This window comes from Xenopus tropicalis, chromosome 10 (assembly GCF_000004195.4).
Source record: "Xenopus tropicalis strain Nigerian chromosome 10, UCB_Xtro_10.0, whole genome shotgun sequence".
Taxonomy (NCBI): domain Eukaryota; kingdom Metazoa; phylum Chordata; class Amphibia; order Anura; family Pipidae; genus Xenopus; species Xenopus tropicalis.
Window position 1 is genome coordinate 4279844 of NC_030686.2, and position 18889 is coordinate 4298732.

The 18889-nt window shown below is 46.9% G+C and overlaps 1 protein-coding gene across 3 annotated transcripts in view; it reads left to right on the forward strand.

Moving 5' to 3' along the window:
* The window catches only part of cdh4 (cadherin 4), a 338730-nt gene that overhangs the window by 280155 nt on the left and 39686 nt on the right, over positions 1-18889 (forward strand). For all 3 annotated transcript variants that reach the window (XM_031893969.1, XM_031893970.1, NM_001123479.1), the window contains 1 exon segment: positions 1843-2010. In XM_031893969.1, coding sequence (XP_031749829.1) covers positions 1843-2010 — 168 coding nt within the window.

The window sequence follows — 18889 nt, forward strand, 5'->3', positions numbered from 1 at the left end:
CTGTCTCCATCTTGCCCTACTGTCCCCATCTTGCCCTGCTGTCTCCATCTTGCCCTGCTGTCTCCATCTTGCCCTACTGTCCCCATCTTGCCCTACTGTCTCCATCTTGCCCTACTGTCTCCATCTTGCCCTGCTGTCTCCATCTTGCGCTGCTGTCCCCATCTTGCCCTACTGTCTCCATCTTGCCCTACTGTCCCCATCTTGCCCTGCTGTCCCCATCTTGCCCTGCTGTCCCCATCTTGCCCTGCTGTCTCCATCTTGCGCTGCTGTCCCCATCTTGCCCTGCTGTCTCCATCTTGCCCTGCTGTTTCCATCTTGCCCTACTGTCTCCATCTTGCCCTACTGTCTCCATCTTGCCCTACTGTCTCCATCTTGCCCTACTGTCTCCATCTTGCCCTGCTGTCTCCATCTTGCCCCTCTGTCTCCATCTAATCTACACTCTCCCCACTATGCTACAATATAACTGACAGCTCATCTCACTAAGAGGTTCTGCAGAGGCTGAGCCCTTGCTGTTCCTTTGCGGCAGGAGAGAGGCCGTTCCTGCCTGATTGCACCGCCTGTGATTGCTGCCTGCTGATTCCCAGACACATTCGGGCAGGGAAGGTCCCTCTAACTGTATATTTCTGATTTAACAGCTCTAATGGCAGCGCTCTCGCCGCTCACCTCCCGTAATCTCGGCTTTGCTCCGGGAGAGAATCACGGCTGCTGCCAGTTAAATAAAGAGCCGCTGAGCCGAGCGCCACGAGCCCAAATGACGGTTTATTTACTCCCAATCTATTGTGCCGGCGACTGGAATGGGATTCCGGCACTAAAGTAAATGGGAAATGGGAGGGAAATAAGTGCAGGGCGGCCGCTTTCAGGGCTTTTAACCTGTTTAATGATTTCTATCCCCAAAACAGAATTCAAGCCTAAAGCTCTCAGTGCCGGCTGTCTGCGGCCAATTCCCTGCGTAGGTTTCACAGTCTGCGCTTGGCTCCATGGCCCTGATTGGTTGGCAGCCACTCAGTCTGACATACAGCTATAGGGTTGCATGTTGCCCCGGGCAGCGGAGCTGAAGAGTCTGGGAGTTGCTGAGCGACTCCCATCAACCTGATGATAACACTCAAAGGCAATAGAGCTAGCCATATTCTTCATTTCCCAGGATGCCACAGCCATGTGACCTGTCCTCTGATAAACTTCAGTCTCACTTTACTGCTGCAAGTTGGAGTGATATCCCCCCTCCCCCCCAGCAGCCGATCAGCAGAACAATGGGAAGGGAGCAAGATAGCAGCTCCCAGTAGGTATCAGAATAGCACTCAATAGTAAGAAATCCAAGTCCGGCTTGGGACTCCTCCAGTTACATGGGAGTAGGAGAAACAATAGGTTAGCTGAAAGCAGTTCTAATGTGTAGCGCTGGCTGAAAGCTCAGACTCAGGCACAAGGCACTGAGATGGCGCCTACACACCAATATTACAGCTACAAATACATTTGTTGGTTGAAGAATAAAAGGTTAAATGGCAGAGGGAATTATTTGCTGTGTAACAGTGTCATTTAGAGATAAACAGTGACCCATAAATATCATGGCAGTGTCCCTATAAGTAATAAAAGGAATAATTGCCCAAGTTCACTTCTCTTCCATTTTTTATTTTGGTGAAACCGGAAGAATCTGTAAAATTGCGGTTGGTGCTTCCTGATCAATACAAAACATTCCCAAATTCCCCCCCCCCCGGTATATACCTCCTGTTATTTGTAAGTAATTAATTGTTTTTATCCGAAGCACTCACTCTCTCCGTCTCTCTCTCTCTGTCTCTCTTTCTCTCTCCGTCTCTCTCTTATGTCACATATATAATGGATCAACTGCAGACTGGAATCCAGAGCCGACAGTCAGAACAAGAGCAGTCTCAGAGTAGTACTCTGTTACCATGGCGACAGCATCACAGCGGGCTCAGAAGACAGAAGAGGGATTGGGTGATACCTCCTGTTAATGTCCCAGAGAACTCGAGGGGGCCCTTCCCTGAGCACCTGGTGCGGGTGAGTTACCCTGTCTGTCTGGGAGCAGAACCTTCTCTTCATCTGACATCGCACATTAACTTGACTTTATTGCATTATTATAATTAGTAAACCAACAAATTGTAAGCAGCAGTCCTGCCCTGCTTTATGGCTGAGATTCTAGCTATCTGTATAACAGAGCATTCTGTCACAGTGGCACAGATCCTATCCCCCCCCCCATTGTAAGCAGCAGTCCTGCCCTGCTTTATGGCTGAGATTCTAGCTATCTGTATAACAGAGCATTCTGTCACAGTGGCACAGATCCTATCTGATCCCCCCATTGTAAGCAGCAGTCCTGCCCTGCTTTATGGCTGAGATTCTAGCTATCTGTATAACAGAGCATTCTGTCACAGTGGCACAGATCCTATCTGATCCCCCCCATTGTAAGCAGCAGTCCTGCCCTGCTTTATGGCTGAGATTCTAGCTATCTGTATAACAGAGCATTCTGTCACAGTGGCACAGATCCTATCTGATCCCCCCCATTGTAAGCAGCAGTCCTGCCCTGCTTTATGGCTGAGATTCTAGCTATCTGTATAACAGAGCATTCTGTCACAGTGGCACAGATCCTATCTGATCCCCCCATTGTAAGCAGCAGTCCTGCCCTGCTTTATGGCTGAGATTCTAGCTATCTGTATACATCTTATTATAAAAACTGAATATATTCAGTATGACCTGCTAATAAGAAGTGCATGTACATAAGTATTATGGGATGTAGGTTTCCCTTTAATGGTTGCTGCTCTATAGTTCTGATAATTCCAGGGCAGAGAGGATCTTCTCATTCATAGCTGCCGGCCTTTCAGGGTTGATTTAAGCTGCCTGTTATGTCAGACTCCTGCCGTTCCTTCACTCTTGATATTCTGCCATTCCGTGCGTTATTATAAGCAGCCTCCCCGGGCCCCCTGACCCACATGCGCCCCCCTGCTGCCGGGGCAGGATGAGCTCAGTGTGAGCCGGGCTTTAATCAGGTTAGTGCTGCTCCGTAATGGGCCGGAAAGGCAAAGAACAAGGCCGGCGTGTTCCTAATCTATAGCCCTGCCCTGTAGGGGGCAGCTGCCCAGGGTACGGGCTACATCTTAGCACAGGGACTGCCAGCTGGATGTTCAATTAGTGAAAATATGTATATTTGATATATATATTATTGAAGATATATATGGTCCACCCCCTTCCCTCCACTCCCACGGCCTTACCCACTCATTACTCGCTGCCCCCATACCCAGGAATTTACCCTGGGACAATTAACTCTCAGGCCGTAGATCCAGAACCTTTTTTATTATTTCCCATGTAATCGCTCACTTTTCTTTGTCTGCCTCGGACTCTGCAGTGAGAGTAGAATGTTCCGCCCCCCCCCCCCCTCCATCCGCTGAAGCGCAGAATGAATGCAGCAGAGAGGCAGATATATCCGTACAGGAGGGGTATGAATGTCTGACCCGTGTTCAACCCATAACCCTTGGCCCCCAGCTGTCAGTTTGGCCTGGGTTGGGATTCAAGGGCCACATGTCTGGCAGCATTTGTGTTACTGGCACCATCTTGCCCTTTAGTATTTATCTAATTCTGTCACCATCATATTCTGCTGAGACCTTCATGTTTTAACTTGTCCTACTGATTCAGTTTGTCTTGCTGTCTCCATATTTACTTCCTGTCTCCATCTTATCCTTCAATTTTCTTTCTGACCTCTTAATCTCCATCTTCTCATTCTGTCTCCATCTTTTCCTCCCAGGAACTTATTCTGTCACTATCTAATTCTGCTGTGACCACCTTGCACTAATGGTACTAACTCACCATACTGTCTCCACTTCTTCTACTGTGACCATCTTGTTCTATTCTCTTCCTCTTTACTTCCTGTCTCCATGTTCTCCAACATACTTCATCTTGCCCTACTGTCTCCATCTTGCCCTACTGTCTTTATCTTGCCCTACTGTCTCCATCTTGTCCTACTGTCTCCATCTTGCCCTACTGTCTCCATCTTGTCCTACTGCCTCCATCTTGTCCTACTGTCTCCATCTTGTCCTACTGTCTCCATCTTGTCCTACTGTCTCCATCTTGTCCTACTGTCTCCATCTTGCCCTACTGTCTTTATCTTGCCCTACTGTCTTCATCATGCCCTACTGTCTTCATCATGCTCTACTGTCTCCATCTTGTCCTTCTGTCTTCATTGTGCCCCGCTATTTCCATCTTGCCCTACTGTCTTTAACGTGTTCCTTTTATCTCCATCTTGGCCCACTGTTATCATATTGATCTTATGTCACTATCTTGTCATTTTGTCTTCTTGTCCAACTATCCACTTATTGTGCTACTGTGTTCATCACTGTCTCCATCTTGACCTACTGTCTCCATTTCACAATGCTGTCTCTATCTTGATGCACTGTCTACACCTTGCCCTACTGTCTCCATCTTGCCCTGCTGTCTCCTTCTTGCCCTACTGTCTCCATCTTGTCCTACTGTCTCCATCTTTCCCTACTGTCTCCATCTTGCCCTGCTGTCTCCATCTTGCCCTGCTGTCTCCTTCTTGTCCTACTGTCTCCATCTGGTCCTACTGTCTCCATCTTGCCCTACTGTCTCCATCTTATCCTACTGTCTCCATCTTGCCCTACTGTCTGCATCTTTCCCTACTGTCTCCATCTTGCCCTACTGTCTCCATCTTGTCCTACTGTCTCCATCTTGTCCTAATGTCTCTATCTTGCCCTACTGTCTCCATCTTGCCCTGCTGTCTCCATCTTGCCCTGCTGTCTCCTTCTTGTCCTACTGTCTCCATCTGGTCCTACTGTCTCCATCTTGCCCTACTGTCTCCATCTTGTCCTACTGTCTCCATCTTGCCCTACTGTCTGCATCTTTCCCTACTGTCTCCATCTTGCCCTACTGTCTCCATCTTGTCCTACTGTCTCCATCTTGTCCTAATGTCTCTATCTTGCCCTACTGTCTCCATCTTGCCCTACTGTCTCCATCTTGTCCTACTGTCTCCATCTTGTCCTAATGTCTCTATCTTGCCCTACTGTCCCCATCTTGCCCTACTGTCCCCATCTTGCCCTACTGTCTCCATCTTGTCCTAATGTCTCCCTCTTGCCCTACTGTCCCCATCTTGCCCTACTGTCTCCCTCTTGCCCTACTGTCTCCATCTTGCCCTACTGTCTCCATCTTGCCCTACTGTCTCCATCTTGCCCTACTGTCTCCATCTTGCCCTACTGTCTCCATCTTGCCCTATTGTCTCCATCTTGCCCTACTGTCTCCATCTTGCCCTACCGTCTCAATCTGGCCTTGCTGTCTCCATCTTGTCCTCCTAAAACTATCTCCTTTACTGTCACCATCTAGATGCTGTCTCTATTTTGCACTACTGTTACCATGTTGCTCTGGTGTCTCCCTTTGGCCTCACTACCCCACTGTCTCTTCATGCCCTCTGTTATTAGGGGGGAATGCAGAGCACTAGCAATACACAATTCAGACAATAATTCACTGGAAGGGTTGAATCCCAATTATCTCCCAGTAGCCCTTTTTTATAGGGGGATACACATCGGGTAAGTTTACCATTTTCGAGTACCAAATCCGTGTGCCAAAACCCTACACGTTGGTGCCGTGCCAGTCCCGAGTAACCCCCGGCTGATCCCCTGTAACTCGCCTTCATTTTATCGCCGCACTAAATGTTTCTAAAGACTCCTCGTGCATCTGCCCTGTGTTTAATTGCCCTGTCAGCTATCTTTGCTGATGAGCGATTAGCTTGATTTGGGATTAGATGCCGCGTGGGTTCTGGGTATTTATTTACAGAAGGAAGCTGTTTTCTCGTGCGCACCAAATGTTATCTTTACTGCATCTGCCGCCGCCGTTCCACCCGTATTTTGTTTTTTTAGGCATAAAATTTGCTCATTTGGAAAAGCATTAAAGGGTTTGTATCAAGCTGTTTTACTCTATGGGTCTCTGTCATTGCACCCAGTGGGCTTGGCTTGAACCTTTGCCTGTCCCTATGGGATATACATCCTTTACATAGACCCTATATACTGTATATATATATATATATATATATATATATATGTATACAGGTATGGGATCCTTTATCCGGAAACCCATTATCCAGAAAGCTCCGTATTATGGAAGGCCCGTCTCCCATAGACTCCATTTTAATCAAATAATACAGAATTTTAAAACTGATTTTCTATTTCTCTGTAATAATAAAACAGTACCTGTACTTGATCCCAACTAAGATATAATTACCCCTTATTGGGGCAGAACAGCCCTATTGGGTTTATTTAATGGTTAAATGATTCCCTTTTCTTTGTAATAATAAAACAGTACCTGTACTTGATCCCAACTAAGATATAATTACCCCTTATTGGGGGCAGAACAGCCCTATTGGGTTTATTTCATGGTTAAATGATTCCCTTTTCTCTGTAATAATAAAACAGTACCTGTACTTGATCCCAACTAAGATATAATTACCCCTTATTGGGGGCAGAACAGCCCTATTGGGTTAATTTAATGGTTAAATGATTCCCTTTTCTCTGTAATAATAAAACAGTACCTGTACTTGATCCCAACTAAGATATAATTACCCCTTATTGGGGGCAGAACAGCCCTATTGGGTTTATTTCATGGTTAAATGATTCCCTTTTCTTTGTAATAATAAAACAGTACCTGTACTTGATCCCAACTAAGATATAATTACCCCTTATTGGGGGCAGAACAGCCCTATTGGGTTATTTAATGGTTAAATGATTCCCTTTTCTCTGTAATAATAAAACAGTACCTGTACTTGATCCCAACTAAGATATAATTACCCCTTATTGGGGCAGAACAGCCCTATTGGGTTTATTTCATGGTTAAATGATTCCCTTTTCTCTGTAATAATAAAACAGTACCTGTACTTGATCCCAACTAAGATATAATTACCCCTTATTGGGGCAGAACAACCCTATTGGGTTTAATTAATGGTTTATAGATTTTTAGTAGACTTAAGGTATGGTGATCTAAATTACAGAAAGACCCCTTATCCGGAATACCCTTGGTCCTGAGCATTCTGGATAACTGGTCCTATACCTGTATATATATTTATATTGGGTCTATATCAAGAAAGTATTCCCATAGAGGGAATACATCAAGCCAAGCCCACTGGGTGCAATGACAGAGACCCATGGAATAAAATCTAGCAGCTTGATATTATATCTGTATATATATATATATATATATATATATATATATATATATATATATATAGTGCTCTAATAGCAGCGGTGTGTTTATAGGTCAATCAATCCCCCCTAGGCACTAAGTAGACTAATCTCAGAGTATTCCCTGTATATACAGGATATTTCCTGCAGTACAAACATGACCAGAACCTGTCAGACGCTGCGGCAACATCATGGCTTCTCTCTCCATCTCTGGTTGGGCAGACAAGGCTGCTAAACGGACAATTATGGCTCTTTGTGTATAATGAAAGGTAATAGGGATTTGGAGAGGCAGAATAACAGCAGCAATGAGCTTGTAGCCACTTGAAATGTAATAGAGGAACAGGAACATTATGTCAGGTATAGGGACAGGGGCAGCGGGAAAGTACAGATGGAGAGGGTTGTTTGTCAGACTGGGTAACCTAGACAGAATACAGGGTTAGTTATTAGAGAAATACTGTAATTAGCACTGCTGCTTCCAATGGGGATCAGGTAGGATCTGTGCCACTGTGACAGAATGCTCTGTTATACAGATAGCTAGAATCTCAGCCATAAAGCAGGGCAGGACTGCTGCTTACAATGGGGGGATCAGATAGGATCTGTGCCACTGTGACAGAATGCTCTGTTATACAGATAGCTAGAATCTCAGCCATAAAGCAGGGCAGGACTGCTGCTTACAATGGGGGGGGATCAGATAGGATCTGTGCCACTGTGACAGAATGCTCTGTTATACAGATAGCTAGAATCTCAGCCATAAAGCAGGGCAGGACTGCTGCTTACAATGGGGGGGATCAGATAGGATCTGTGCCACTGTGACAGAATGCTCTGTTATACAGATAGCTAGAATCTCAGCCATAAAGCAGGGCAGGACTGCTGCTTACAATGGGGGGATCAGATAGGATCTGTGCCACTGTGACGGAATGCTCTGTTATACAGATAGCTAGAATCTCAGCCATAAAGCAGGGCAGGACTGCTGCTTACAATGGGGGGGATAGGATCTGTGCCACTGTGACAGAATGCTCTGTTATACAGATAGCTAGAATCTCAGCCATAAAGCAGGGCAGGACTGCTGCTTCCAATGGGGATCAGATAGGATCTGTGCCACTGTGACAGAATGCTCTGTTATACAGATAGCTAGAATCTCAGCCATAAAGCAGGGCAGGACTGCTGCTTCCAATGGGGATCAGATAGGATCTGTGCCACTGTGACAGAATGCTCTGTTATACAGATAGCTAGAATCTCAGCCATAAAGCAGGGCAGGACTGCTGCTTACAATGGGGGGATCAGATAGGATCTGTGCCACTGTGACAGAATGCTCTGTTATACAGATAGCTAGAATCTCAGCCATAAAGCAGGGCAGGACTGCTGCTTCCAATGGGGATCAGATAGGATCTGTGCCACTGTGACAGAATGCTCTGTTATACAGATAGCTAGAATCTCAGCCATAAAGCAGGGCAGGACTGCTGCTTCCAATGGGGATCAGGTAGGATCTGTGCCACTGTGACAGAATGCTCTGTTATACAGATAGCTAGAATCTCAGCCATAAAGCAGGGCAGGACTGCTGCTTCCAATGGGGATCAGGTAGGATCTGTGCCACTGTGACAGAATGCTTTGTTATACAGATAGCTAGAATCTCAGCCATAAAGCAGGGCAGGACTGCTGCTTCCAATGGGGATCAGGTAGGATCTGTGCCACTGTGACAGAATGCTCTGTTATACAGATAGCTAGAATCTCAGCCATAAAGCAGGGCAGGACTGCTGCTTCCAATGGGGATCAGGTAGGATCTGTGCCACTGTGACAGAATGCTCTGTTATACAGATAGCTAGAATCTCAGCCATAAAGCAGGGCAGGACTGCTGCTTACAATGGGGGGATCAGATAGGATCTGTGCCACTGTGACAGAATGCTCTGTTATACAGATAGCTAGAATCTCAGCCATAAAGCAGGGCAGGACTGCTGCTTACAATGGGGGGGGGATCAGATAGGATCTGTGCCACTGTGACAGAATGCTCTGTTATACAGATAGCTAGAATCTCAGCCATAAAGCAGGGCAGGACTGCTGCTTACAATGGGGGGATCAGATAGGATCTGTGCCACTGTGACAGAATGCTCTGTTATACAGATAGCTAGAATCTCAGCCATAAAGCAGGGCAGGACTGCTGCTTACAATGGGGGGATCAGATAGATCTGTGCCACTGTGACAGAATGGCTCTGTTATACAGATAGCTAGAATCTCAGCCATAAAGCAGGGCAGGACTGCTGCTTACAATGGGGGGATCAGATAGGATCTGTGCCACTGTGACAGAATGCTCTGTTATACAGATAGGCTAGAATCTCAGCCATAAAGCAGGGCAGGACTGCTGCTTACAATGGGGGGATCAGATAGGACTGTGCCACTGTGACAGAATGCTCTGTTTATACAGATAGCTAGAATCTCAGCCATAAAGCAGGGCAGGACTGCTGCTTACAATGGGGGGATCAGATAGGATCTGTGCCACTGTGACAGAATGCTCTGTTATACAGATAGCTAGAATCTCAGCCATAAAGCAGGGCAGGACTGCTGCTTACAATGGGGGGATCAGATAGGATCTGTGCCACTGTGACAGAATGCTCTGTTATACAGATAGCTAGAATCTCAGCCATAAAGCAGGGCAGGACTGCTGCTTACAATTTCTTCTGTAATGTCCAGTTTTGGGAAGCCGTTTCCTACCCGAGAGCTGGCCGGCCGGTCGCACTGCAGCAGCAGCAGAAGAAGAGTTAAAAAGAAAACAACAAAATCCCATTGAAGAGCCAGTGATTTTGAGAGCAAAGCCCCTTTCGGGCTGCACATAAGCGGCAGAGCTATTATCGGCCACTCTCGCTGTCAGACAGGGCTGAAATCAGAGAGCATAGCAGGGAGATTACAATGGGGAGCTGAGGAGGAGGAGGAGGAGGAAGAGCAGACGGAATCTCAGACAGTTGCATTTAAAAGAAAAAAAACCTGCGAGATGATTCTCCACTTCACAAACAAATCTGGGGAGGTTCCTGCTGGTTTCTACATGAGGGCGAGCGGGGCAACTTGTTCTGGGATTCTGGCAGCATCGGGCCCCAATTCCATCTGATATTATAGATATACAGGGATATACATTACAGTCCTCCTGGAACACATCTGCCCCATTAAGGGGGTTCGTCACCTTTGGGTTATCTTTGAGTATGATGTAGATAGTAATATTCTGAGACAGTTTGCAATTGGTCTTCATTTTTTATTATTTGTAGTTTTTTAGTTATTTCACTTTTTGTGCAGCAGCTATCTGGTTGCTAGGGGTCCAAATTACCTTAGCGACCACGGAGTGGTTTGAATGAGAGGGTAGTAAATGAATAGGAAAGGGACTGCATAGGAAAACAGGTTATAAAAAGTAACAATAACGATAAAACTGGAGCCTCACAGAGCAATAGGTTTTGGCTGCCGGGGTCAGTGACCCCCATTTGAAAGTTGCAAATAGATCAAAAACTATAAGGCATTAATAATGAAGACCAATTGAAAAGTTGCTCAGACCAGGCAATTGTAGAACATACTAAATGTAAACGTAAAGGTGAACCACCCCTTTAAAACTACAGGGATATTCAAAATTCTGCATTGGTCTAAGCCCCGCCCTCTTCTCCAAACCCACCCCCGAGGGGACAGTTCTTCATAAACAGTATCGAGCATGCATCTATTGGGCACGAGGCCCATTACCCCTGATATTGCCCCTGTCTGTGTTGTTTGCAGAAATGATATAACTGGCAGTGGCGTAACGAGTAGGTGCCTTCTCGTTACGCCACTGACAGTTATATCATTTTTGTAGCTGAAACTCCAACCATTGGCTGGAGCCAGCTATGAAAGCACTGTCTCCACCTACTGGTTAGAAGAGGTTCAAGCATTATGGCAGCTGATTGTCATAAGGTAGCTGTGGAACTACAACTCCCAGCATCCCCTGGGAGACTTCTGCCACAGCTGGAGGCCTCAGATGCCCTGGGGTGCTGAGGTTAAGGAATATTTCACAATAAAGAAAGAACTCAGAGACTGGTATCAGCGTCGGAACAAAGGAGCAGATTCTGCACTTCAATGTTCTGGATTCTCGTCTTTAGAAGCCCGGAACAATCTGGGTTCCCTTTTCCCATTAATGGAGCCTTTAATTCCATGCGTTAATTGCTTATTTGATCAGACAAAAGGTGTTATGAATAGAAGTCATTTCGGCGTCTGATTAGCGCAGCTGCCTGTGCGACTCAGGAAAGCTCCGGCAATTCCATTATAGAGAGTACAAAGTGCTCGGGGGCGGATAGACGGGGCCCCCCAGCTCTTCCTCAAGTGACGTTTGGGCGGCGCCATTTTAACAGTTTCGGTTCCTGCAGTTACCCCAAAATTCCCAAAGGTGCAAAAGAAAGTGGGGGAGTATAGTGGCTCTGCTGGTCTGGGCCTAAATCATCCCACCTCTTATGGGGGGGGGGGTAAATGGGTAAAGGGCAAATTTCTCTTTGAATATAATATATATACAGATGCTGTATGCTTTGCGCCATGTGTGCGATCCCAGCCACTAGCTCCACCCCCAGGGTGTGACCTTACCTTTCAGGTAGGTTTGTTGCTGATAACATGTGGTTGGGGTGAAGTAAAGGTAAAAACGAAGTTAGTTTTATCTGAAAATGTAAATGTAAAAACGCTGCTCTGAGTCCTCTATCAAAAGATACAGGATTTTTTTGTCTCCTTTTGTGTCACATGTTCTTCTGTGTCAGACTTCCTGCTCTCAGAAAAAATCCAGCTTAGTTTGCTCCTGTCTCCCCCTCCCGTCTCCTGCTCCGCTTCCATCAGAATTCACTCCCCACTCCCATCAGAATTCGCTACCAGCCAGAGCTGCAGCACAGAAGCTACTGAGACCAAGCTAAAATGTTGGCTGCTATCTTAAACAGGGAAATTCTTAGGCTGTTTACTCAGATAGGGTAAAGCTTTCTGTCCCACATTTCCTTACTGTAACCATACTGCCCAACTGTCTCCAACTTGCCCTACTGTCTCCATCTTGCCCTACTGTCCCCATCTTGCCCTACTGTCCCCATCTTGCCCTACTGTCTCCATCTTGCCCTACTGTCTCCATCTTGCCCTACTGTCTCCATCTTGTCCTACTGTCTCCATCTTGCCCTACTGTCCCCATCTTGCCCTACTGTCTCCATCTTGCCCTACTGTCTCCATCTTGCCCTACTGTCTCCATCTTGCCCTACTGTCTCCATCTTGCCCTACTGTCCCCATCTTGCCCTACTGTCTCCATCTTTTCCTGCTGTCTCCATTTTATCCTACTTTCTCCATTTTGTCCTACTGTCTCCATTTTGTCCTACTGTCTCCTTCTTGCCCTACTGTCTCCATCTTGCCCTACTGACCCCATCTTGCCCTACTGTCTCCATCATGCCCTACTGTCTCCATCTTGCCCTACTGTCTCCATCTTGTCCTACTGTCTCCATCTTGCCCTACTGTCCCCATCTTGCCCTACTATCTCCATCTTGCCCTACTATCTCCATCTTGCCCTACTGTCTCCATCTTGCCTACTCTCCCCATCTTGTCCTACTGTCTCCGTCTTGCCCTACTGTCCCCATCTTGTCCTACTGTCTCCATCTTGCCCTACTGTCTCCATCTTGCCCTACTGTCTCCATCTTGCCCTACTGTCCCCGTCTATGCCCTACTGTCTCCGTCTTGCCCTACTGTCTCCGTCTTGACCTACTGTCTCCGTCTTGCCCTACTGTCTCCATCTTGCCCTACTGTTTCCATCTTGCCCTACTGTCCCCGTCTATGCCCTACTGTCTCCGTCTTGCCCTACTGTCTCCGTCTTGACCTACTGTCTCCATCTTGCCCTACTGTCTCCATCATGCCCTACTGTCTCCATCTTGCCCTACTGTCTCCATCTTGTCCTACTGTCTCCATCTTGCCCTACTGTCCCCATCTTGCCCTACTATCTCCATCTTGCCCTACTATCTCCATCTTGCCCTACTGTCTCCATCTTGCCTACTCTCCCCATCTTGTCCTACTGTCTCCGTCTTGCCCTACTGTCCCCATCTTGTCCTACTGTCTCCATCTTGCCCTACTGTCTCCATCTTGCCCTACTGTCTCCATCTTGCCCTACTGTCCCCGTCTATGCCCTACTGTCTCCGTCTTGCCCTACTGTCTCCGTCTTGACCTACTGTCTCCGTCTTGCCCTACTGTCCCCATCTTGCCCTACTGTCTCCATCTTGCCCTACTGTCTCCATCTTGCCCTACTGTCTCCATCTTGCCCTACTGTCTCCATCTTGCCCTGCTGTCTCCATCTTGTCCTACTGTCTCCATCTTGTCCTACTGTCTCCATATTGCCCTGCTGTCTCCATCTTGTTATGCTACTGTCATCATCTTCCTCAGTAAGGCTGATCAGCAGCAGAGAAGGTGAGGACATTTCGGACCCTAGCTGCTGATTAAATGGCTAGGCTGGCAACTCTAGGAAAGGCTGAGTTGGACTTGCTTTGCATTTTGTACTGTAGATTTACACTTCCCTGCAATACTGGGAACATTGAGTGCATCCATAAGGCTAGAGAGGCACCAACAGAACCATGCTGCCTCCTGCTGAATGGGACATGAGCTCTTCTGCACTGAAATGAATAAAAGGAAAAAAAGTCTCCCTTTGGTGGTTCTTCACCGCCCTTTGAGAATATGCACTATGGCTGCACCAATTAAAAAGTGTCCCGGTGGAGAAACTTCCCCCCGTGCCAGTTAATATTCTGTGGTTGCTTTTCAGCCCTTTTTATTTGATCCTTAAGATGAGAAATAAAAGAGAGCTATAGAGTCACGTCTCTCCTGTACCGAGTAAGAAATGCTGAAGCCTTCTGGGTATTGGAAGTGTGAAACATGTTAAACAAGCCCGGCACCTGCGGCAGATGAAGGTGCCACCCGCTTTGCATGGGTGCCCAGGATAAATCCGGAGACATGGCTTTACAGGCCCACGAGAGACCGGGCTTTGGATCCTGGGAGTGATCAAAGAGCGAGCTTTGCACAAGTCTCTTCCTTCTTGTCTCCCAGCGCCGCTTTCTCCAAAGAACATTCTGCTCCCGAGGCTTCTGTCGGAGGCCACAGACTTCCCCGCACATTAAAAGCATCTCATCTGCAACTCCGAGCTTGTGATGTTTTATGGAAGCACCAGGCTCTCTCGGTAATGGAGGCGCCTGAACAAGTGCATTCAGGGAGAAGAACGCCTTATTGTGCTTAGCGCTATATTGGGTCTTCTCGCTCAGCCCCATCCCCATAGTTGCCCGTCCCCTTACCCTTCAGGTTCCAGAAGGATCGGAAAGAAACTCTACTAAACATCAGAGGAACATGGAGGAGCAGGAAGAAGAAAGTCTCCCCCCCGAGTCATTTGTCAGAGATGATCCCTGCGTGTTTGTGAAGCCCAGAGCCTCCTCTCCTGGTACCTGTCTCGCGTTGCCTTTCTAGGGTGACAGAGCAGGTCCGTACGTTCTGATCTTCCCGCTCCCGGTCTGACAGCCGAGAGCTGCACTTGCTGATCCTCCTGATATCAGGTGTCACTTGGCTCCAAGTTCTGAAGTAGCAAAAAAAATGACATTTAGAAAGAGCAGAAACAGTAAATGTTACTTTCTGCACTTGATATGGGGTTGGGAATGGTTGTCTTGCCTTTGCGCTGAGCTTTACTGGCCCAGCCGGATACACTGGGATAGACTGGTGGTTCCAGGATTTTTTTGTCTCCTCCTGTGTATCCAGTATTAATTCCCAGTACTCTTGTTTCCCCTACTTACTCTAGGCCCCTCCAGGAATTTTACTGCAGGACCTTCTATCCAATAACAGCCTAATGTTATTTTGTCCAATCACAGTAGGGTATGCTCTTGAGCATGGATACCATGACAGTGCCATGGCTCTTCTTCCTTACTCTAGGGCCCTCCAGAAATGTCTCAGTGGGACCTCCTATCCAATAACAGCCCAGTGTTCTTGTGTCCTATCACAGTATGGTGTGCTCTTGACCATGGTGACCATGACAGTACCAAGGCTCTTCCGTTTTACTTTAGGCCCTTTATAGAATATAACAGTGGAACCTTCTATCCAACAATAGCCTGGTGTGCTTCTCAGCTGTTGCTGCTGTCCTATTTCAGTATGGTGTGATCTTGACCATGGTGATCATCCAATAACAGCCTGGGGGGCTTCTGTCCTATCACAGTATGGTGTGCTCTTGACCATGGTGACCATGACAGTACCATGGCTCTTCCTTTTTACTTTAGGCCCTTTATAGAATATAGCAGTGGAACCTTCTACCCAACAATAGCCTGGTGTCCTATCTCATTATGGTGTGATCTTGACCATGGTGATCATCCAATAACAGCCTGGGGTGCTTCTGTCCTCTCACAATATGGTGTGGTCTTGGCCTTGGGTCCATGACAGTACCATAGCTCTTCCTCCTTTCTTTAGACCCCCTCATGGAATATACCATTGGAACCTTTTATCCAACAGTAGCCCGGTGTGCTTCTCAACTGCTGCTGTTTTATGTCAATATAGTGTGATCTTGACCATGGTGATCATCCAATAGCAGCCTGGGGGGCTTCAAGGGGAAGATGGAAAATATGGAACTAAAGAGAAGAAAAACTGAGAAGAAGGGTATAAAGAAGAAATGAATTAGTGGCCCCTGTATGTAAGTTTTCTGAGGGCCCCCACCAGCCAAGTCCACAAGTCTGCCGTTCTGTTCTCACATGTATTTCTTTCACCGAGAATTCTCGAAGCCTCAAGAGTTGGCAGATGTTGACTCCAAAGTAGAATACAAATCCCAAAGGAGGTTAAATGATCATAATTATGAATCTATCACGGCAGTTGCAGCAGGTAAATGGGAATTTCCATCAGAGGGATCATTACGGCCGACCAGAGGAGACTAGGAGAATGCTCACCCATGGTATTTGCTAACAAGACACTAATTGAGTCCCAGTTGGATGAGGCTTCTATACAAGCAGACTGGCTGTGTGTGGAGCAGCTGATTGGTACTTGGGGAACAACCTCTGTGTCTTAATTACAATATTGTTATGTGTCAGTGCTCTGGTGTACGTGTTTAGCTCCTTATTTCTTAATAAGCCAAGTATACGGCACAGAGTGGCACCACCAGTAAGTCTGCCCCATCAGGGCATTGTTATATATTTATGGTAATAGGATTCTCAGGATGGCCAGGCCTTCGGCTGTGTTGGATTGGCAGCTTCTACCAGAGTCTTTTTCCTCCATCCTGCAGACTACGCCATTTTACCCCACTGTCTCCATCTTTCTCTACTGTGTCCATATATCTTGCCCTACTGTCATTATCTTCCTCCATGGTCTCCATCTTGCCCTACTGGCATCATCTTCATCTGTCTTCCACATCTTATTCTGTCCCTGCATTTCCTTACTGTCATCATCTTCCTCTATTGTCTCTGCTTTGCCCTACTGTTACAGTCCTACCCTTATGTAGTCTTCTTCCTCAGTCATTTGCATGTATTTATATTGTCTCCATTTGGCCCTTCTGTGACATATTACCCTACTGTCACCATCTTCTTCTGGTGTCTCCATCTTGCCCTACTGTCTCCATCTTGCCCTACTGTCACCATCTTCCTCTGGTGTCTCCATCTTGCCCTACTGTCTCCATCTTGCCCTACTGTCACCATCTTCCTCTGGTGTCTCCATCTTGCCCTACTGTCTCCATCTTGTCCTACTGTCTCCATCTTGCCCTACTGTCTCTCATCTTGCCCTACTGTCTCCATCTTGCCCTACTGTCTCCATCTTGCCCTACTTTCTCCATCATGTCCTACTGTCTCCATCATGTCCTACTGTCTCCATCTTGTCCTACTGTCTCCATCTTGCCCTACTGTTTCCATCTTGTTCTACTCTTTTTTCATCTTGCCCTACTGTCTCCATCTTGTCCTACTGTCTCCATCTTGCCCTACTGTCATCATATTCTTCGAATGTCTTCATCTTGCCCTATTGTCTCTCTTTGCCCTACTGTTTCCATCTTGCCCTACTGTTTCCATCTTGACCTACTGTCTCCATCTTGCCCTACTGTCTCCATCTTGCCCTACTGTCTCCATCTTGTCCTACTGTCTCCATCTTGCCCTACTGTCATCATATTCTTCGAATGTCTTCATCTTGCCCTATTGTCTCTCTTTGCCCTACTGTCTCCATCTTGCCCTACTGTCTCCATCTTGCCCTACTGTCTCTATCTTGTCCTACTGTCTCCATCTTGCCCTTCAGTCATCATATCCTTCCAATGTCTCCATCTTGCCCTATTGTCTCTCTTTGCCCTGCTATCTCTATGTAGCCCTCCTGTTTCCATCTTACTTTTTTCTCTACATTTGCCCTACTTTTATCCTCATCTCTGAATGTTTTTATCTTGCCTTATAGTCTCTGCTTTTCCATACTGTCTCCATTTTGCCCTACTGTCTCCATTTTGCCCTACTATAACGATCTTGCCCTACTGTCATCATATTGCCCTATTGTCTCCATTTGCCTTTCTGTCTCCATCTTGCCCTCCTTTCTTCCTATTACCTTAATGTCTTCAGCTTCCCAAATCCCACCCCCTGTCTCCATCTTGCCCTACTCTTTCTACCCTCGGCTCTGCAAGTCCAAAGGCAGTTGCCCCTCTGTGCACCGTGACAGAGCAGTATATTTATTGCACAGTACAAATCAGGGCAATTCCCATGGTTGCTGCTTGGGTTTATATTTGCAGTTTGGGATATATATTCTAATATATTTATAGTAAATATCAGGGCCCCATCTAGCTGTCAGTGATAGGAAGAGGTGCAATTGTAGGAGCCGGGGCCGTTGGCACAAGTGGTGCAGCGAGTTCTCCCTTTATGCCCTTCTAATTAGGAATATGGAATTGTAAACGCATTAAATTAAATGGGGGCCTTTTACCTAAAATCCTGCTGTTTTAAGTCATTTTGTGATGCAAAAGCCCTCGCTCTGTTTTCCGCGTTGCTGCCAGGGTGACGCTCGGCTTGTGGCTTTCAGATTTGCTAAATTGTTGTGTTTTATTCTGGCGCAGAGAACATTGTGTCCTATTTTCTGTAGGGGGGCTGGAAGGGTGGGGGATTCTCACATATAATCTTTGCTTTTGGAGGTTTGTGTTTTTGGAACATACAGTAAAGAAGGGGCTTTAACTCACAGAGACTGGCTGTTTGCTCATTTTATAGGTATTATCTGTTACACCGAGCAGGTCTGCACCCCGGGACTGACGTATGAGCCTTAGTGTAAAGCTCAAACTCACCCGGAGGAATGTGGAGTCCAGGTTGTGGGGTGCAAGCCAGGCCTATGCGACCCCCCGATCAATACAGGGCTGCCCAAACTGAGTGCAGGGACCTATAGCAATTCCACAAGCATGGGCGGTTTGCCCCTATATTTTACACTTTTCATACTTTGTAGCCCACACCTGGCCGCCCACAGTAACAGCTCCCTGTATTGTGCACCTAAATTAATGTTAACCCCCTCAATTGACAAAGCTCCCAATTTTTTTGGGAATAAGGCAGAGCAGGGAGTGTGCTCAGGGTTGGCATAATGAGGCATGATCAAGGCATCATGGGCATGGCCAAGGCGTAATGGGACATGATCAAGGTGTAATGAGGCATTGGCCAAGGCTTTATGGGGGCATGGTCAAGACATAATGGGACATTGGTCAAGGCTTTATGGGGGCATGGTCAAGGCATAATGGGACATGGTCAAGGCATAATGAG